Source organism: Hemitrygon akajei, chromosome 7 (assembly GCF_048418815.1).
Source record: "Hemitrygon akajei chromosome 7, sHemAka1.3, whole genome shotgun sequence".
Taxonomy (NCBI): domain Eukaryota; kingdom Metazoa; phylum Chordata; class Chondrichthyes; order Myliobatiformes; family Dasyatidae; genus Hemitrygon; species Hemitrygon akajei.
In genome coordinates, this window is record NC_133130.1 from 168,885,894 (window position 1) to 168,908,227 (window position 22,334).

Below are 22,334 nucleotides of genomic sequence, written 5' to 3' on the forward strand. Positions count from 1 at the left end.
TGACTGATGATAAAAGAATTGAGATTTTCAGTGATAGTACCACAACAGGAGAGAAATTATAGCATCTTCTTTTTTAAATATTTAACTCAAACATTTTAAAAATCAGGGAATATGAAGATGAGTGATTTCCAGTACTTTTTTAAAAAATTCATTTTCCAAAGAATAAATTAGAGAATAAGGACTAAGGATCAACTTTACTCCATAAGACAGAGCAGCAGAATGAGGCCATTTGGCTCGTCAGGTGTGCTTCATCATTAAATCATGGCTGATTTATGATCCCTCTCAACCCCATTCCCCTGCCTTCTCCCTGTAGCCTGACTAATCAAGAACTCATCAACCTCTGCCTTAAATATACCCAATGACCGGGCCCCCACAGCTGTCTGTGGCAATGAATTCCACAGAATCACCACCCTCTGGTTAAAGAAATTTCTCCTCAGCTCTATTCTAATGCAGGGGTTCCCAACCTGGACCCTCAGTTAATGGCAGGGGTCCATGGCATTAAAATGATTGGGGACCCCTGTTTTACAGGGATATCCTTCTATTCTGAGGCAGTGCTCTCCGGTCCTAGACTCACCCACTATAGGAACTTACCCTATTTGTCATAAACATTTCCATGGATTAGGAATTTGCTGTGGTGTGGTGGTCAGGGTGCAACAAAAAACAACAATTAGGAAAATTACAGAATTATATGAAAGTAAGTGAGAGGTTAAAGTGTGGATATGGAATAAAATGTGCATAAATCCATAAATACCAACATATTTTACAATGTCAACAGCATTATGAAAAGTGGTTTAAAGTGTTTATAGGCAGTGCAGTGATGGGGGTAATAGAAAGGGGTGTGGTGACTAACTAGAATGGCTGATCAGATTAATTGCCTGAGGGAAGAGAGAATATAAAAGAATGATCCAAGTGTTTTTTAAAATTCATTTTTTTCCCTAATGGACTTGTCAAGAATGAGATACAAATATAAACACAAGACATTCTGCAGATCACAAATAAGAGAAAATCTGCTGATGCTGGAAATCCAAGCAACACACACAAAATGCTGTCAGAACTCGGCAGGCCAGGCAGCATTTATGGGAAAAAAGTACAGTCAACATTTCGGGCCACGACCCTTCGTTCAGTCCTGTCGAAGGATCTCAGCCCGAAACATTGTCTGTACTTTTTTTTCATAGATGCTGCCTGACGTTCTGCAGATGCTGGAAATGCAGAGCAACACACTCAAGATGCTGGAGAAACTCAGCAGTCCAGGCAGCGTCTATGGAGGAGAATGAACAGTTTCAGGCTGAGATCCTTCATCAGTACAAAGTTAGCCAAACTTTGATTATAAGCAAGCAATGTGGGTTCTTGGCTTGAAACGCTGTTTATTCATTTCCATAGTTATTGCTTTACCTGCTGAGTTCCTCCAGCATTTTGTATGTGTTACTCTGGATTTCCAGTGTCTGCAGAATCTCTTATATTTATAGGGCAGGTTAACTGAGCTGGAAGTTGTTTTAATTCCCCTGTGCTTCCTTCAGGATTCCCCTGGCTGAGGAGAGGCTTCAAACATTGAGCTTTGCCAACACCATTGTGTGATTTGTCACAGCGCAGTGTGTTGATGTCTGCTCTCCCTCTGTGGAAGTGGCTAGCTTCCAAAACTGCCAGCGTGCAATATGAACAATCGGATGCACGAGCTGGTGCCGTGTGGCATCCCAGTGTGCCTCACTTTACTGATTACATCTCGCGTTCCCAATAGCAACATAGCAGAACAGCGTGCAGCAGAAGACACTCCTCGCAAAAGCACATCTTCACATCGATGGGCTTTCGAACCCGTGCAATCAACACATCAAGCTCAAAGTAACTTTGTTATCAAAGTAGCTATACATCACCATATACTACCCTGAGATTCATTTTCTTGTCGGCATTCTCAGTAAGTACAAAGAAAGAGAATGGAATCAATGAAAAGCTGCACACAAAGACGGACAACTGATGTACTGAAAGAAGACGAATTGTGCAAATACAAAATAATAATAAATAAATAACATTGGGAGTATGAGTTGTATAGTCCTTGAAAGTGAATCTGTATGTTGTGGAATCAGTTCAGTGCCGAGGTGAGTGATTATCTGTGCTGATTCAGGGCCCTGATGTTTGAGGGGTAATAACTGTTCCTGAACCTGGTGGTGAGGGAACTAAGGTTCTTATATCTCCTTGTCAATGGCAGTATTGAGAAGACAGCATGCCCTTGACGATGATGCTGCTTTCCTTGTAGACGTGCTCGATGGTGGGGAGCAATTTCCTGTGACAGACTGAGTTTTTCCCGCACTGACCTTACAACCTCGCTTTTTGTCGGCTAATTCAACAGTCAGAAACAGAAATGAATTTATTTATTTGATCATTTCAGAGATCACTTGCAGTTTACAGACAGAGTAACTCAAGTTACCACTTATCATTCATTTACTCTGCACCACTGTTCTTCTAGATTGCCTGACAAGACAGGACCCCAACAGGGCGGGCTAGTAGTGCAGCAGTTTGCGTAAAGCTTTAGAGAGCCAGCATCAGGCCGCGATTGGAAGAAAGAGGGCATAGTCTCAGAATACAGAGATGGGGAGGAATTTCTATAGCCAGAGGGTGGTGAATCTGTGGAATTCATAGCCCCAGATGACTGTGAAGACCAAGTCATTGGTTATATTTAAAGTGGAAGTTGATAGGTTCTTGATTAGTGAGGGCGCCACAGATTACAAGGAGAAGGCATTCCTGCCACTGTCTGTAAGGAATTTGTCCATTTTCCTTATGAATGTGTGGGTTTCCTCCGGGTGCTCCGGTTTCCTCCCACAGTCCAAAGATGTACGGGTTAGTAGGTTATTTGGTCACGAGGGTGCAATGGGCTTTGCAGACTCATTGGGCTAGAAGGGCCTGTTACTGTGCTGTATCTCTGAATAAATAAAAGGGTAGGAGACTGGGCTTCAGCTTATTATTAATAACTGAATTGATTTGCTAATTTACATTTTTGTCTTCCTTGGTCAGACTGAATGACTTGGTGCCTTCTGCTCAATACATTTTTGTTTATTTAGAGATACAGCGCGGAACAGGCCCTTCCACCCAGCAACACACCAATTTAACCCCAACCTAATCGTAGAACAACTTACAATGACCAGTTAACCTACTAACCCGAACTCCTTTGGGCCGTGGGAGGAAATCGGAGCACCGAGAATGGGGATTCCCAACCCGGGGTCCACAGATCCCTTGCTTAATGGTATTGGTCCATGGCATGAAAAAAGCTGGGAACCCCTGCCCTAGAAGCTCATGGGTAGGATGTACAAATTTCTTACTGAGGACAGCAGAACTGAACTGCAAACTCTGACGCTCCAAGCTGTAATAGCTTTGTGCTAATTACTACACTACTGCAGCACCCCACACTTCCAAGCGCTACACCTTGGGAGGCCAGGTACAATGCCTTAATGTTTGAAAATGCAACATTTGCGCTTGGAGACCTGAAACAAAGTGTCTGATCCTATAACAAGCGACCAAGAGCGGACAACCGCTTTAACACTATCACTTTTCATTATTCTTTATAACGGCGACAGAGAAAAAAAATTAGCCTCACATATTCTTAGCACTGCTGCGGAAAGTAAAATTAAACAGTAAATTGAAACGCATTACTTAAAAAAAATTTACACACTGAATGCATTAACCTCTACAGCATCTCGTCTCAGAGGAGTCAGTCAGCTCTCCTCAACTCATATATATTCCAAGTGGTGAATTGTTTGCAAAATATTAATGATGTCCATATAGCTTTATATACAAGTAATACAAAAATTGGTTAATAAAAGATGTAAATTTTCTAAAGGAATTCAATTATAAATTACCTGACCTGTGCAGTAGAGGTGAATGCTCAGTCCTAATTAAAAATACGACAAAACCTTAGAGAAGAACGTTCTCACTGACAAATTAAAGAGCTACATGAAATAAATTATTAGAAGGTTACTATCAATATATAACCCAGCATTCACCAATTCCTTATGCATAATCATCGTGTGTGCACGGACTGCAGATACAGGAATGCAAAACGAAGGCCCTGACACGGCATGTGTCAAATGTAGAATGGCAGCATTGTATTATAAACCGTAGAGTACTGAAAATAACTACCGTCACTGGGGTTACTGTATACTCAGGATTGAAATGCCATCTTTGTCTTAAATACATATGTCATTAACTTCTCTCCTACAGATAAAAACTTTTATTCCTACCTAATATAAATCTTACCTCCCAAAGATCAACCCTACGTCCCCTTCATAAGAGGTAGAAATGGGTAAGGCCGGCCAACAGGGTGAAGCTCTATAGGATAATCCCCTGCACAATAGATTGCAGAAACATTGACAAACTCCAACCTGGGAGGACATTGATGGCCTGTGCTCCACTGGGAGCTAAGGGCTCAAGAAGAAGAATATAAAAACTTGGAAACTAACTAAAAATTTGCACCATGGCAGCACAGTGATGTCACGGTAGCGTGACACTATTATAGTTCAGGTTGTCAGAGCTCGGAGTTCAATTCCGGTATTCTTTGTCAGCAAGTTTGTACATTTCTTTCTGTGAGTGTGTGGGGTTTTTTCCGAGTGCTGTGGTCTCCTCCCACAGTTCAAAGACCTACTGATTAGAAGGTTAATTGGACATTGCAATTTGTCCCATGATTAGGCTAGGGTTTAATTGGTGGGCAGAGATGCTCAATAGGCCGGAAGGGCCTGTTCTGTGTTGTATCTTTAAATAAGAATAATAAAACTAAGCGGTTATTTAAACTTGCAAAACACACAAAATGCTGGAGGAACTCAGCAGGTCAGGCCGTCTCCACATAAATGAACAAACAGTCGATGGTTTGGGCCGAGACCATTCTCCGGATCACATTTAAATGCTTTGCTTGTAACTGATCTGCACTGCCTGCCATTTCCACAAGGAGGCAGTAAAGTTCCACAGCAGACACAACCGCTCTCTGAGCAACATTAATGGACCTACCTTCCGATCAGTGCTAATTTACAACTTCCTGGAGGTTAAAAACATGCTGGATTTGGTGACAGTACTACAGAAGCATTTACCGCTGTTCATCTTTATGCTGGTCTCGAAAGCAATTAACAACAGACTGTTTTTCAGGCTTTACAAGAGAAGAAATATTCTAACTGAAAACACACAAGGAAAACACACAATACTCTCTATATTCCAGACAAGAAGGTATACATTTAGAGAATACAAAATCCAGCAATAATTTATTTTATCTGGGATTAAGGTTTATGATGGGAGATGTACAATGTACAAGATAGGATGCAAATTTGTCAATCCAACATCAAAGTCAAAGTAAATTTATTATCATATACAGTATGTCTCCATACATTACCTTAAAATTCATTTTCTTGCAGGCATTTACAGAAAATAAAGAAATACAGTAGTTCTTGTGAAAAGCTACGCACAAATACAGACTGAAAAACAACCAGTGTGCAAAAGAAGACAGATTGTGCAAATACTGAGAACATGAGTTGTAGAGTCTCTTGAAAGTGAGTCTACAGCAGGAGTTCCCAATATGGGGGCACAGACTCCTTGGTCTGTGGCATAAGAAAGGTTGGGACCCCCTGGTCTGGAGGTTGTGGAGTCAGTTCAGCTTTGAGGTGAGTGGAGTTATCCACACTGGTTCAGTACAGCCTGATCAGGTTTACCTGAAGTTCTACCCTCACTACAGAAGAATTACAAAGTTACACCAAAGCTTGAAGTCGGGCAATCAGGAAAACTGCAGTGCCCAGGAATGGAAAAGCCTACAAGGTGGTGCCTATCCGTCACAGGAAAAGCCCCCTTTGCCCATTGAGCATATCTATAAGGAGTGCTGTCACAAGAAAGCAGCATCCATCATCAAGGACACCCACCATCCAGACCATACTCTCTCCTCACTGCTGCCATCAAGAAAGAGGTACAGGAGCCTTAAGTGCAAAACCACAACATTCAGGAATAACTATTATGCTACAATCATCAGGCTGCTGAACTGGTGTGGATCACTTCACTCACCTCAAGGGTGACCTGACCACTAAACACAACCCACGGACTCATTTTCAAGGAGTCTATGTTCATATAACACACACAAAATGCTGGTGGAATGCAGCAGGCCAGGCAGCATCTATAGGAAGAAGTACAGTCGATGTTTCGGGCCGAGACCCTTCGTCAGGACTAACTTTTCTTTCAGTTAGTCCTGACGAAGGGTCTCTGCCCAAAACGTCAACTGTACTTCTTCCCATAGATGCTGCCTGGCCTGCTGTGTTCCACCAGCATTTTGTGTGTGTTGTTTGAATTTCCAGCATCTGCAGATTTCCTCGTGTTTGCTCTATGTTCATGTTCAAATTATTACTATTTTTTGTAGTTGCAGTTTGTCTTTTGCACATTAGTTGTTTGTCAGTCTTTGTAGTTTTTCATTGATTCTATTGTATTTCTTTGTCTATTGTGAATGCCTACAAGAAAATGAACTGCAGGGTAGTATATGGTGACATATACATATTTTGATAATACTTATTTTGAACTCTTAGTAAATTGTGACCTTGATCTGCTCTTCCTCTATTCCCCACTCTGAACTTTAACTTTTTCTCACCTGCCTATTACTTCTCCCTGTGTCCCCGCCTCTTTCTCTTTCTCCTATGGTCCACTCTCCTCTCCCTCAAGATTCCTTTCCCACCCACCTGGCTTCACCTATTAGGCCAGACAGCATCTATGGACCCTTCTCGGTCCGAAACATCAACTGTCCCCTTTTCCACAGGTGCTGCTTGCCCTGCTGAGTTCCTCCAGTATTTTTGTGTGCGTTGCTTGGATTTCCAGCATCTTCAGATTTTCTCTTGTTTGTGGCTTCACCTATTACCCCTTCTTCCGCTCCCCTCAGCTTTTTATTCTGGTATCTTCCCCCTTCCCTCTCAGTCCTGAAGGAGGGTCTCGGTCTGAAATGTCCACTGCCTATTTACTTCCACAGATGCTGCCTGACCTGCTGAGTTCCCCCAGCATATTGCGTGTGTTACCTTGACAGTTGGCTTTCTTTTTCTGGGTGTCATTTTTCAAGGGAGAGAATGTGCTGGACAACAGTGCTCGGACCTGGGAGGGTGTACAGGCCTTTTCTCCCCCGGCAAACTCGCCAAGTCTTCCCAACATATGCAAAAGCTCACACCTCTTAATACGAAAATAGTCATCAGGCAATTCCACTTTGCCTAGCAGCTTGTCATTTCAAATTCTCAATAACAGTGGGTGAGTTAATAAATGTACCAGTTTTAGACACAATAATATGAATACTATATTACTGAACGACCCCCCTCTATCTATTACCTCAGTCACTGCACTGTGCACACTTCAAACTGCTTCTTATAAAGCTGCTTACATTGTAAAAAAAAAGCTAATGTTTATGTATTTAAGCACATTTTAAACTATTTTTCAAAGTTCATAGTAAATTTATTATCAAAGTATGTATCTACACTCGGTGTCCACTTTATTAGGTACGGGAGGTGCCTAAGCGGCTGCGAAGTGGATTTCTGTATGTTCATAGCCTGCCGCTGCTGTAGCCCATCTACTTCAAGATTCGATGTGTTGGCTGTTCAGAGATGCTCACTGTTGCAATGTTGGTTATTTGAGTTACTGTTGTCTTGCTGTCAGCCTGAACCAGTCTGACCATTCTCCTCTGACCTCTCTCCTTAACCAGGCGTTTTCACCCAGAGAACTGCCACTCGATGGAAGTCTTTTGTTTCTTGTACCATTCGCTATAAACTCTAGAGACTGCTGAGTGCAAAAATCCCAGGTTATCCGCAGTTTCTAAGATACTCAAACCACCCTGTCTGGCGCCATCAATCATTCCAAGTCACTTGGATCACATTTCTTCCCCGTTCTGATGTCGTCTGAACAATAACTGAACCTCTTGACCGTGACTGCGTGCTTACTGCCATGCGATAGGTATTTGCATTAGTAAGCACATGCACAGGTGTACCTAATAAAGTGGCGACTGAGTGTATGTCACCACATACTATCCCGAGATTCATTTATTTGCAGGCGTCCATGGTAGAACAAAGAAATGCAATAGGATCATTGAAAAACTACACAAAAAGTCTGACAAACAACTGATGACCCAAAGAAGACAAACTGTGCAAATACAAAAAAAAATAAGTAGATAAGTAAATAAATGATACTGAGAACATGTAGAGTCCTTGAATGTGAGTCCATAGGTTGTGGAATGAGAGTTGATTATATAGTAAATTATCATAAAGAGTACTTTTTTTATAATTACATTGTTGTTTTATGTGCATGTTATGCCAACACACCGCAGCAAATTCCTACTACATGTAAATGTACTGGCGAATAAAGATGATACCCGATCTTTGATCGCTCGATAGGCGGAAAAGCACTACATTTAACAGGGCTTAATAGCACGGGGTAGAATAGAATTAACAAAGCATTAATACTTCACACTCTACACATCTACAATCATATCTGGCAGGGTGAGTTCACAAAATGCAGGATAGATCCATTTTGACTAACCATGCTGGTCTGCTCTCAATCACGGTGAAACAAGCTACTGTTGAACATGCTGCTGGGCTAACTTCTTCAATAACGTGCTGATTTATACCTGCCAAGACCACACATCTCCCATCAGGCTGAAACCACATCTAAACTTTGCACCTCCCTAAAGTTTGACCAGTAACATTGAGGTGGACAGGGGAAGCAGGTAGTCAGAGACACCACCATCGGCTACACATCAACTTTTGTTCCAGGGAGGCATGGTAGTGTAACGATTTGTAGTGTCAGCTATCAGTGTTCAACTCCTGCCATGGTCTGGAAAGGAGTCGGTATGTTCTCTCCATGATCGCATGAGTTTCTTCCAGGTTCTTCAGTTTCTTCCCACGGTCCAAACATGGGAGCAGAATTAGGCCTTTTGGCCCACTGAGTCTGCTCCGCCATTCCATCATGTCTGATTTATTATCCATCTGAAACCCATTCCCCTGCCTTCTCCCTGTAACCTTCGATGCCCTGAATAATCGAGAACCATTTTAAACATACCCAATGACTTGGCCTCCACAGCCATCTGTGGTAATGAATTCTGCAGATTCACCACTCACTGACTAAAGAAATTCCTCCTCATCTTTGTTCTAAAGGGACATCTTTCTATTCTGAGGCTGTGTCCTCTGGTCCTGGATTCCCCTAACTATAGCAAACATCCTCTCCACGACCACTATATCTAGGCCTTTCAATATCTGGTAGGTTCCACCCCTCATACTTCTGTACTCCAATGAATACAGGTCAGAGCCATGCTCATATGTTAACTCTTTAATTCCTGGAATAATACACTTGAATCTTTTCTGGACCCTCTCCAATACCAGTATATAATTTTCTTACATAAGAGGCCCAAAACTACTCATAGCACTTCAAATGCAGTTGGACCAATGCCTCATAAAGCCTTAGTATCACATACTTGCTTTTATTTTCTAGAAATGAATACGAACACTGCAGTCTGTAATCTGTGTACAGGTGTACCCGCCTGGTAAAGCACTTCAAGTTTTCCTGCTAACGTGATCATTAGATTTCAACACTTAAACAAAGTGCTGGCAATTTAAGTTGTCAAGTGGTTTGAGAATACTGGTCCTCCCTGGGTTGTGAAAGCCTAATTTATGGACACCTTTGTGATATGAACGAGAAGTGTAGTGTGAGAGGCCTTAATAACCATCGCCCAGTGGCACTCACGTCAACAGTGGTCTTGGCTACAGTCAACACCTGTCGCAGGAAGGACCTGGACCCATGCAATTTGCCTACTGCCACAATAGGTCTACAGCAGACGCGATCTAAATGGCTCTCCACCCAGCCTTGGATCACCTGGACGATGCAAATGCCTCTGTCGGGATGCTGTTTATTGACTATAGCTCAGCATTTAACACTATCATTCCTGAGGTCATCACTGGAAAGCTACAGAGACTAGACCACTATATCTCCCTGTGCAACTGGACCCTCGACGTCCTTACCAGAAGCCCACAATCTGTGCGGATTGGAAATGCCATTCGGCACAGCTTTGTGGGCCAAAGGGCCTGTATTGTGCTGTAGGTTTTCTATATTTCTAACTCCACCTCGCTGACAATCAACACTGGCACACCACAGGGGCACGTGTGCTTAGCCCACTGTTCTACTCTCTCTACACCCATGACTGTGTGGCTAGACACAACTCAAATGCTCTCTACAAATTTGCTGATTATACAAATATTACTGGCAGAATTTCAGATGGTGACAAAAAGGTGTACAGGATCCAGATATACCACTTAGCTGAACGGTGTCACAGCAACTATCTTGCACTCAACATCAGCCAGATCAAAGAGCTGATTGTGGACTTCAGGAAGGTTAAGACAATGGAACACAAACCAATTCTCATAGAGGGATCAGAAGTAGTGAGAGTGAGCAATTTCAAATTCTTGGGTGTCAATATCTCTGAGGACCTAACCTCCATCATTAAGGACCCATCCAGGACATGCCCTCTTTTTATTGTTACCATTGGGAAGGAGGTACAGAAGCCTCAAGATACACACTCAGCAATTCAGGAACAGCTTCTTCCCCTCTGCCATTCGATTTGTAAATAGACATTGAACGTTGAACACTACCTCACTACTTCTTTTATTTGTTTTTTTGCACTACTTATTTTTAACTTAGCTATTTAATAGACATATATAAACTTGTTGTAATTCAGTATTTTTGTCTACATTTACTTATCATGTATTTCATTGTACTGCTGCTGTAAAGTTAATGAATTTCACGACCATTGCCAGTGATATTAAACTTGACTCTGATTCTGTGCCTCAACTAATAAAGAATTTATTCCCCTAAATCCTTACAAACACCTTACTGACCCGCCCTGCTACCTTTAACAAATCTGTGGTTAGGGTTACTAATGGCCACATCTCCACCCTGAAAATATCCAAACAGGAGTTGGCTATGAAATGCAACAACAAAATTTTTGTGAAAATGATAACTAACTCAACAGCCTCATTTAGTGAGGCTTGAAATGTGTAAAGTGGCAAATACAGCAACAACATTATAGGGTTCTTTTGTTTAGACCCAGAGGTAAAACAAAGTGATGTCAAAGGTTATGGGGAGATGGCAGGAGAATGGGGAATAATAAATCAGCCATGGCGAGCAGATTTGACTCGCCGAATGGCCTAATACTGCTCCTGTGACTTTAAAAAGAAAAAATAATGGTTGAGGTAGGTGCATTCGCTACGTTTAAAAGCCACCTAGCTATGTACATAAATAGGAGAGATTTAGAGGAGTGAGGGCCAAACGTGGCTCACTAGGCAACACAGTCTATGTGGATGAGCTTAGAACAATACAGCACAGTACAAGCCCTTCAGCCCACGATGTTGTGCCACCCTTTAACCTATTCTAAAATCAATCTACAACACTGCCGTGGACGGTCACGAGCCCGGCTGCGAAAGGGAAGGGTTGGGAATAGGGCTAGCAACTCCATCTCGTAAAACCCAGAAACAGCAACAGAAGCTCTAAGGACCTCATCCCTGGGAGAGGAAGGACCTTCGTCAGGAAAACATCTGAATGTGTGTGGAGAAAGCGGAAGCCACAAGGCAGCCCAGGACGGAGGACTCTGGCGAGCTGCTATGGGCAGCCTATGCCTCAGCAGGGATGACGTGCTTATGAAGAATACAAAGATCAATTTTCCCTTTCCCTGGCACAGCGTCCTTCATTTTTCTTTCATCAATATGCCTATCTACGAGTCCCTAAATTGTCCATAATGTACCACCATCCCTGTCAGTTCATCCCACACACCCACCGCTCTATGTTTAAAAAAACTACCTCGGATAGCCTCCTCATACTTTCCTTCAGTCACCTTAAAACTATGGCTGAGTCAGGTCAATGGCTCTGTTTCCATGCTGTAGGATTCTGTGACTCCATAACTGCATTAATAGCTTGTTGGACCATCAACCACTTTCAGACACAGTTGAGTACATAAGTGCATTACTTGGCATTGATACTGACACTCAAGAAAGAGATGTTACCTTTCACAAGATGGTGTATAAACACTGATTAAACACGAAGAAGAGGAACATTTCATTCCTTGTGAACGTTCATATACTTTCAGGAACATCAAGTCCTAAAGCTTATCATTCCCCGCCCCCCACTCTCCACTTTCCATAGGGATCACTATCCGTGTGACTCCCTTGTCCACTCATCGATCCCCAATGATCTCTCTCCTGGCACTTAACCCTGCAAGAGGGACAAGGGCTAAACCTCCTCCCTCCGCATCATTCATCCCCCAAACAGTCCTTCCGGGTGAGTCAACATTTCACCTGTGAGTCTGTCGGGGTCACCTACTGTACCTGGTGCCCCCAATGTGGCCTTCTCTTCATTGGTGAGACCTGATTAGATTGGGAGACCGCTTTGTCGAGCATCTTTGGTCCATCTGCCATAAAAAGTGGGATTTTCCAGCTGCCACCCATTTCAACTACCCACTTCCATTCCGGCATGTCTGCTGTCCATTGCCTCCTCTACTGCCACAATGGGGCTATTCTCAGGTTGGAGGAGCAACATATCATATTCTGTCCGGGTAGCCTCCAACCCAACAGCATGAACATTGATTCCTCGAACTTCTGGTAATTACTCCACCCTCCCCTTCTTGCTCTTTCCATTCCCCATTCTGGCTCCCCTCTCACCTCTTCTCCTCACCTGCCCATCACCTCCCACTCTCCCTCTCTTTCTCCCACGGTCCACTTCAGAGTCCTTCTTCAGCCCTTCTCCTCTTCCACCCAAACCATCTCAGCTTCTTACTTCATCCCCACTCCCCCAGCCACCCACCCTCCCTCTCACCTATCATCTGCCAACTTCCTCTCCTCCTCCTCCTCCCACCCACCTTCTTACCCTTCCTTTGCTGTCCTGACAAAGGGTTGCAGCCCAAAATGTCAACTGTTTATTCCCCTACAAAGGTGGAGTTCTTCCAGCATTTTGTGTGTTGCTCTGGATTTCCAGCATCTACAGAGTCTCTTTAAGGGAAAATTCAGGACATTTAACCTAAGCTTGTAGATAACTTCAAGCTTGCAGTTCAGTGTGTTGTTCTGTGATACACACACAATGCAGACTGATGCACATCGAACCTTTTTTTGCCCTCGCACAGCAGCATCCCTTTGTTATTTTAATTCATTATTGATAACAAGAAGCAGAACAAAGTTGAGAGGAAAAATCTGTCAGTTTCCTTCATGTAACCATTATTGGAAAATGGAATGACTCAGACAACCACCTTAAGGCGATTGTGGCCAATTTTCCACTGAAGTAATCTAGTGCCACGCGTACACTGGAACAAAACAGGCCCAAAAATGGAATAACACACACAAAACACTCGAGGGACTCAGCAGGTCAGGATAAACAATCGTCGTTTTGGGCCGAGATCCTTCATCAGGACTGGCAAGGAAGGGGGAAGATGCCGGAATAAAAAAGGTGGAGGAAAGGGAAAGAGGTCAAGCTAGAAGGGGAAGGGTGAAGCCAGGTGGGAAATGGAGTTTGAAGCTGGGAGGTGATCAGTGGAAAAGGCAAAGGGTTGGAGAAGAAGGAATCTGATAGGAGAGGAGAGTGGGCCATGAAAACGGAAGGAGGAGTAGCGCCAGTGGGAGTTAATAGGCAGTTGAGGAGATGAGTAAGAGGCCAGATTGGGGAGGGGAAAGAGGACAAGCTAGAAAGTGATAGGTGAAGAAAACAGAGGCACACCTGTGAGTGGATTGTCAGAATTGAGTTATTGAGTTAACACCGTTAGCAGCAATCACAAGATCACATAACTAGGATATGAAATTATCTTTCTCACGCTGGTTCTAAATATGTGAACGATTTGGATTTTTTAAAACATGTATTTGTTTAACTCTGTCAGACATATTTTGAAGCATCTTGTTGCAGTTTGACATGAAACACAACGAAACACTTCACAGATTCCCTGCCTGACCCTGTCAGAAGTAGTCTGTGCAAGGATAAAAATCCCCAGGACATAAAAACCACTCAGTATGCTAAACGTGAGGCCAATAAGCTAAGCTTGCAAACATAATTACCTGCAAATTGAGAATGTCAGGATTAAATGGGCTATTAAATGAAAAATTCAAAGTGCGAATAGTAAAAGCCATGTATTCGTTTTGGAGTAAGAATGTTTAACTGTTAGAAGTAGCACTTACTGATCTGGGCTTGAAATGGAGGTTATTCGCGTCTCTGCCGATAGTGCATTACTTCTTGGCTTCTTAACTGGTGGTCTTGGAGGTCTTGCCTGTATACACACATGCATAGTGTTAGAAACAACTGTAGAGATTATCAATGAAGTTTAACTCAAGTGCTCAGGGGTTAAAGAAATGGTCAGTACGGACAGAATACTCAAAGTAACAACGTTTAACCAGTTTCTACAGGAGGTACTATAGCATTAGGACAAGGACTTTTTGGAAGGGAAACAGCTTCTTTCCCCGGCCGTAAGGCTACTGAACTCCCTGTCACCACCCAGGACTCAACACACATGAAGCATCAGTAGCAGTGTACTGTTTACTTTTTAACTTGTATTGTATATGTTAATTTATTTGTGCTCCTTTATGTGTTACGTGCTGTGTGTGAGTGCACCTTGGTCCAGAAGAACGCTGTCTCATTTGGTGGTATGCATGGGTATGGTTGAATGACAATAAACTTGAATTTGAACTTGGAGAGAGTTCCATGCAGACTTAGGGCAATCCACACAGCTACAGGGCAAAGGGAAAGGGAGAGCTGAACTCACTAGCTTGAGGCTGTCATCCTGCTGATGATGAAACTTGCTCCTGGATGCTTCTAACTTTACATAAAACACCGGCCAATGCATCAGAGGTGGTTCAGAAAACAATCCATGGCTCATTTAACTCTTGGTGTATCATAATAAGAATGTTGTTTAACTGGATATACATTCAGTGGTGACTTTATCGGGTACCTCTATACACCTGCTTTCAGCAACTCAATGCATGAAGACAAGGTCAAGAGGTTCAGTTGTTGTACAGACCTAACATCAGAATGGGGAAGAACTGTGATCTGCGACTTGACTGTAGAACGATTGATAGTGCCAGGCAAGATGATTGGAGTATCTCAGAAACTACAGATCTCCTGGGATTTTCATGCATAACAGTCTCTAGAGCAGGGATTCCCAACCTGAGCTCCATAGAGCCCTCGGTTAATGGTAGGATCCGTGGCATAAAAAAGGCTGGGAACGCCTGCTTTAGAGTTTATAGAAAATGACGTGAGAAAGAAAATCCAGTGAGCGGCAGTTCTACAGGCAAACAGCTTCTTCATGAGAGAGATCGGAGGAGAATGGCCAGACTGGTTCAAAATGACAAGGTGGTGACTAATTTAAATAACCACACATTACAACAGTGGTGTGCTGAAGAGCATCTCTGAATGCACAACACACTGAATGTTGAAATGGATAGGCTCCAGCAGCAGAAGATGATATGGTGTTCCACTCCTGTACCTAATAAAGTGGCTACTGAGTACATTTTTAGCTCTTTCAAAAGAAGGAATAGCCTGTGACTGAGTTGCAAAGGGAATTAGATAATTTCTCTTCAACCACCAGGTTCAGAACAAACATACTTGTACTCATTGTCAAGTTCACCGATGACACAACAGTGGTGGGCTCATCAACAGCAGTGATGAGATGGCCTACAGAGAGGAGGTGGAAGAGCTCGAGGCCTGGTGCAAAGCAAATAATCTCCATGACAAAGGTGATAGTTATCAACTTCAAAACTTGCACCACTCCCACACTGCTTTACATTGGTGGCACAGCAGTGGAAACTGTAAGCCGTATCAAACTCCTGGCAGTGCACATCTCACACAGCCTCTCGTAGTCCTGAACGCCTCCTGCACAGTCATAAAAGCTCACCAATGCCCTCTTTTCAGAGGAGGCTGAAGCGAGCTGGACAGTGCACACCATTACTCTTGACCCTCTACAGGTGCGCAGGAGAGAGCTTCCTAACAAGCCGTATCACTGCCTGGTACAGAAACTCCACTGTGGTGGACAGGAAGGCTCTACAACGGGTAGTCAAAACTGCTCAATGTGTCACGGGCAACAGCCTACCCACCATCAAGGAAACATATACAGAAAGGAGCTGGAAAAAAGCCCAACAATATCAGGATGGATTTCATACACCCTGCTCATGGACTGCTTGTCGCACTCCCATCAGGGAGGAGGCTATGTAGCATCCACGTCAGGACCACCAGACTCAGAAACAGTTACATTTCCCAAGCCATCAGGCTGATCAATACCTCCACCTACTAACCCACTCCTCCACCACATCAGTCACTCCTCTCCACAGCATCTCTGCACCCTTCATTCCTGTGTGTATATACACACAGCCACACACAGTTTCTTGCACATTGTGTGTTACAGGGTTGCCTTATACTTAATGTTCTTTATGCTTATTGTGTATTTTTATTTTGCACTGAATTCAGAGTAACATTCATTTTGTTCTCCTTTACACCTATGTACTGAAGAATGGCAATAAACAACCTCGAATCTTGAATCTTCAGATTCTCCCACTAAATGATAAACCTCCACCCAAACATACAGAAACCGGTAGATGCGGTTAACTTGAAATGCTTATTAAAAGGGTTACAAATGTACACCTAAAATGTAGGAGAAGGTGAAATGAAGGTGGTTCTTGAATAGAAAAATTTACACAAGATGCACAGAATCAACAAAAAACACAAAAATAAACGTTTTCAGTCTTAAAGAAAACTTAGATAGTGTGATGTGGTTTATGATATGTGACCAATACTCTATTGAGGTGATGATAGAGGTGTACAAGATGTTAAGAGGCATAGATCGAGTGGACAGCCAGAGATATTTTCCCGGGTGGAAATGGCTAATACAAGGGGGCATGATTTTAAGAGGATCGGAGGGAGGTAGAGAGGGTATGTCAGAGGTAGGTTTTTTAGGTCACTGATGTGGATGTAGTGGTGGAGGGGTGGGTGCGTGGAACACCCTATCAGGGGTAATAATTTAGACAGATACATCTGGGAGGCTTATGAGACTCTTAAGTAAGTTTTTATTCTGTATTTTCATCAGCAGCGAAATTTAAGCAGCCAACAGCAAAACCAGGAGTTGCTGCTGGGCAGTATGGCTCGAAGGTCTGGAAGGGCCTGGTCCATGCTGTATCACCAAATAAAACATAAATAAAACTCCCTGCTCTCTGTAGTTTTTATAAATGACTTCAGTGAGAAAGTGGAAAGATGGCTGGTAGGTTTGTAGATGAACCTGGTCAGGTGTCAGGTCTCTCAGTGGGAGAGCATTTTGGAGCAGTGATCACAGTTCTAACTCCTTTACCATAGCATTGGAGAGGGATAGGAACAGACAAGTTAGGGAAACGTTTAATTGGAGTAAGGGGAAATATGAAGCTATCAGGCAGGAACTTGGAAGCATAAATTGGGAACAGATGTTCTCAGGGAAATGTACAGCAGAAATGTGGCAAATGTTCAGGGGATACTTGCGTGGCGTTCTGCATAGGTATGTTCCAATGAGACAGGGAACGGATGGTAGGGTACAGGAACCATGGTGTACAAAGGCTGTTGCAAATCTAGTCAAGAAGAAAAGAAAAGCTTACAGAAGGTTCAAAAAACTAGGTAATGATAAAGATCTAGAAGATTATAAGGCTACCAGGAAGCAGCTTAGGAATGAAATTAGGAGAGCCAGAAGGGGCCATGAGAAGGCCTTAGCAAGCAGAATTAAAGAAAACCCCAAGGCATTCTACAAGTATGTGAAGAGCAAGAGGATAAGACATGAGAGTATAGGACCAACCAAGTGTGACAATGCCAAAGTGTGTATGGAACCGGAGGAGATGGCAGAGATACTTAATGAATACTTTGCTTCAGCATTCACTATGGAAAAGGATCTTGGCGATTGTAGGGATAACTTACATCGGACTAAAAAGCTTGAGCATGTAGATATTAAGGAAGCGGATGTGCTGGAGCTTTTGGAAAGCATCAAGTTGGATAAGTCACCGGGACCGGATGGGATGTACCCCAGGCTACTGTGGGAAGCAAAGGAGGTGATTGCTGAGCCTCTGGCAATGATCTCTGCATCATCAATGAGGACGGAGAGGTCCTGGAGGATTGGAGGATTGCAGATGCTGTTGCCTTATTCAAGAAATGGAGTAGGGATAGCCCAGGAAATTATAGACCAGTAAGTCTTACTTCAGTGGTTGGTAAGTTGATGGAGAAGATCCTGAGAGACAGGATTTATGAACATTTGGAGAGGCATAATATGATTAGGAATAGTCAGCATGACTTTGTCAAAGGCAGGTCGTGCCTTACGAGCCTGAATGAATTTTTTGAGGATGTGACTAAGCACATTGATGAAGGTAGAGCAGTAGATGTAGTGTATATGGATTTCAGCAAGGCATTTGATAAGGTACCCTATGCAAGGCTTATTGAGAAAGTAAGGAGGCATGGGATCCAAGGGGACCTTGCTTTGTGAATCCAGAATTGGATTGGTCACAGAAGGCAAAGAGTGGTTGTAGACGGGTCATATTCTGCATGGAGTTCGGTGACCAGTGGTGTGCCTCAGGGATCTGTTCTGAGACCCCTTCTCTTTGTGATTTCTATAAATGAGCTGGATGAGGAAATGGAGGGATGGGTTAGCAAATTTGCTGATAACACAAAGGTTGGGGGTGTTGTGGACAGTGTGGAGGGTTGACAGAGGTTACAGCGGGACATTGAAAGGATGCAAAACTGGGCTGAGAAGTGGCAAATAGAATTCAAATCAGATAACAGTGATGTGGTTTGTTTTGGTAGGTCAGATATGATGGCAGAATATAGTATTAATGGTAAGAATCTTGGCAGTGTGGAGGATCTGAGGGATCCTGGGGTCCAAGTCCACAGGACACTCAAAGCTGCTGTGCAGGTTGACTCTGTGGTTAAGAAGGCATATGGTGCATTGGCCTTCATCAACTGTTGGATTGAGTTTAAGAGCCGAGAGGTAATGTTACAGCTATATAGGACCCTGGTCAGACCCCACTTGGAGTACTGTGCTCAGTTCTGGTTGCCTCACTACAGGAAGGATGTGGAAACTATAGAAAGGGTGCAGAGGAGATTTACAAAGATGTTGCCTGGATTGGGGAGCATGCCTTATGTGATAGGTTGAGTGACCTTGGCCTTTTCTCCTTGGAGCGGTGGAAGATGAGAGGCGACCTGATAGAGGTGTATAAGATTATAAGAGGCACTGATCCTGTGGATAGTCAGAGGCTTTTTCCCAGGGCTGAAATGGCTAACATGAAAGGGCACAGGTTTAAGGTGCTTGGAAGTAGGTACAGAGGAGATGTCAGGGCTAAGTTTTCTTTGCAGAGAGCGGTGAGTGCGCTGAATGGGCTGCCAGCGACTGTGGTGGAGGTGGATATGATAGGGGTCTTTTAAGAGACTCCTGGACAGGCACATGCTTAGAAAAATAGAGGGTTATGGGTAACCCTAGGTAATTTCTAAAGTAAGTACATGTTCGACACAGCATCATGGGCTGAAGAGCCTATATTGTGCTGTAGGTTTTCTATAACACAAAGTTTGGTGGTAGTGAAGGTTGTCGTAGATTACAGCAGGACATTGATAGGATGCAGAGCTGGGCTGACAAATGGCAGATGGAGTTCAATCCATAAAAATGTGAGTTGATTTGGTTTGGAAGGTCAAACTCCAAGGCAACGTGCAGGGGATAGGGCAGGGCTCCTAACAGTGCAGAGGAACATGGGAATCTTGTGATCTACACAACGTTCCCTCTAATTTTTTTTTTACAGATGCATGGACCAACCATTGCGCTGAGCAGGAAATTTTTACACAGCCTGAAAATTGTGCAGCACTTCAATAAAACATTATGTAAAAGAAAATTCTAGCTACGTGGCACAAAGGCTACGTGTGCAGGAGCATTTCAGTTACTATGTGGCCACACATCTGCATAGCTAAGAGAGAACAGTGGGTCTATGCCCAATGATCCCAAACCTTTGCTGTGCAAGTTGATAGGATATTTAAGAAGGTGTATGGCCTTCATTATTCGGTGGATTAAGCTCAAGAGCTGTGAAGTATTGTTGCAGCTCTATAAAACTCTGATTAGACCACATTTGGAGAACAGTCCTGGTCGCCTCATTATAGGAAGGATGTGGAAGCTTTAGAGAGGGTGCAGAAGAGATTTACCAGGTTGCTGCCAGGATTAGCGAGCATGTTTTATGAGGCTGAGCAAGCCAGGGCTTTACTCTTTGGAGCAAAGGAGGATCAGAGGTAACTTGATTGGGGTGTACAAGATGATAAGCGGTTTAGACAAAATAGACAGCCAGCGACTTTTTCCCAGGTGGCAATGGCTAATAGAAGAGGGCATAATTTTAGGATGATTGAAGGAAAGTATAGGGGGGATGTCAGAGGTAGGTTTTTTTTTAATACAGATAGTGATGAGTGCTTGGAACGTGTTGCCAGGGTTGGTGTAGAGGCAGATACATTCGGGACACTGAAGAGACTCTTAGCCACACAGATAATAGAAAAATTGAGGCCCGTGTGACAGAGGCCTAAAAGTCTTGGAACCAATGCATTTGGAGTCATCAGAACCACAGTTGCTATTTAAAGGTAATTAAGAAACCTAATAAGTCACATGACAAGCTGCTGGGGTAAAATCAGTTCAGGAATGTAGCCCAAAGGCTTAACTATTGCCAAAGATGTTTGAAAGCCACATAAAATGGAAGTTACCCAGTAAATATAATGTTTATTATTTTTGAAGGCTATATAATTTAACCCTATTTTAAACTGGGATTCATAACAACTGTAAAGGTGAACAAAATATCTTGTCTATTTGATTCTCTCTCCCACCCCCCCCCCCCACTCACTTCACGTTTTCTCTTCCTTCACAGAACGCTTCACACATCCTACATTCAATAGATTCAACCATCTGCTTCCTTCGCAATCTTTGATACCTGTGACACTCTCCGTCACCAACGGGGTAGACGTCGCTGTTAGCTCTCCCTCCCACTCCCCCCTCCCCTCCCAAGGCGGTGTGGTCACTGGCAAGTGTTGTTGGCCCGGCTTGGTGTGAAACTGCTGGCTTCTTCTGCCGCTTATTTTAATCTCTTACTGTTTTGTCTGTCAGATACCTTGGGCTGGTTTTTATTTATGAAGCAGACGAGATAGTGAAGGGGATTATCAATTAAAGACAGAGCCACAACATGGAACTTAATATCAGTCTTTAAATATATTTAGCAGTTTCAGTTAAGGAGTGTTTTTTTTCCAATTGAACTATGACAGCTGTTTTAAAATCATTAAAGAACAATTTCTGATTAATGACCTTACATGAGGAAATGATAGCAGTAATTCCACAGATGTTACTTCATGGGATTTGGCATACTGAAAATCTGGGATGCATTTTAGAAGCGTGAAGCGTATGAAAGTCAAATCCTTGAATTTACTGATCTGCATGTTGGTTTTGTTGACCGGATTACTTTCAGAGCAAGAAACCCAAAACCTCAGACTGTGAGGTTGCAGGCTGAACCGGCCATCATGTTTAGGGTGGGTAAGACGTCCACTTAAATCACCCGGATTTGAGAGTAATAGTCCATTGTTGAGAGAAAAAAATCCAATTCTATATTCACGAACATTCTCAAACTTAAAAAAGAGACGACAAAAGAAAGTAACTGAAGCATTCAGGGATTTAACTCGGTGCAGAACGCAACAAAGGGTTGGCAGAGAGGGGGAGGCTGTTCAACCCATGACCTCGGTGTAGCCAGCGCCGCTGAAGAAAAGAACGGGGTCAAAGGAGGTCGGTTTGTAAACTTGCCGAGGAGGAGGGGGGTAGAGCCTGTCCTCAGACAAAGCTGCCCTTCGACACAATGGAGACGGCTTAAGCATGTGAACCCGATTGGAAGGAACAGAAGGATTAAGTTTGTGGCAAGTTTGCCTGAACTTGCAACAGGGAGAAACATGGGGGAAAAGAACAACAGAGCTAATTAGCAGCGCCGAGCTGTCATGGCTCAGTGCCAACAAACAAAAGGGAATGCCTAGCAATCAGCAGGATCGATGGAAAAGACTGCTTCATTAGGGATGATAGAACGAAGTAGGAAGAAAAAGAAAAAGAAGGCTGTTTAATTAAGCTTGAGCTGGAAGGTGATGCATGAAGTTTGCCTGTCATCGCGCTGCTAATACTTTCACCTTTCCGCCAGAGCTTTGAAAAGCCGGCGATTACCCCACTGGTGTCAGTAACACCAGATATATCTGGGGAGAAATGCAAAGAAGGATTGGAGCCATCGCCTAAAGGGACTTCAGTGGAAAGTCAGACGGAAAAAAGGCAGATTCCCTACAGTGTTCTGAACCTGACA

The 22,334-nt window shown here is 43.3% G+C and overlaps 1 protein-coding gene across 7 annotated transcripts in view; it reads right to left on the minus strand.

Annotated features, from left to right (window-relative positions):
• dennd1a (DENN/MADD domain containing 1A) overlaps window positions 1-22,334 on the minus strand; it is a 618,210-nt gene that overhangs the window by 34,355 nt on the left and 561,521 nt on the right. For all 7 annotated transcript variants that reach the window (XM_073052569.1, XM_073052565.1, XM_073052563.1 and 4 more), the window contains one exon: window positions 14,175-14,263. In XM_073052569.1, the coding sequence (XP_072908670.1) occupies window positions 14,175-14,263 (89 nt within the window). The remainder of the gene's footprint in view (window positions 1-14,174; window positions 14,264-22,334) is intronic.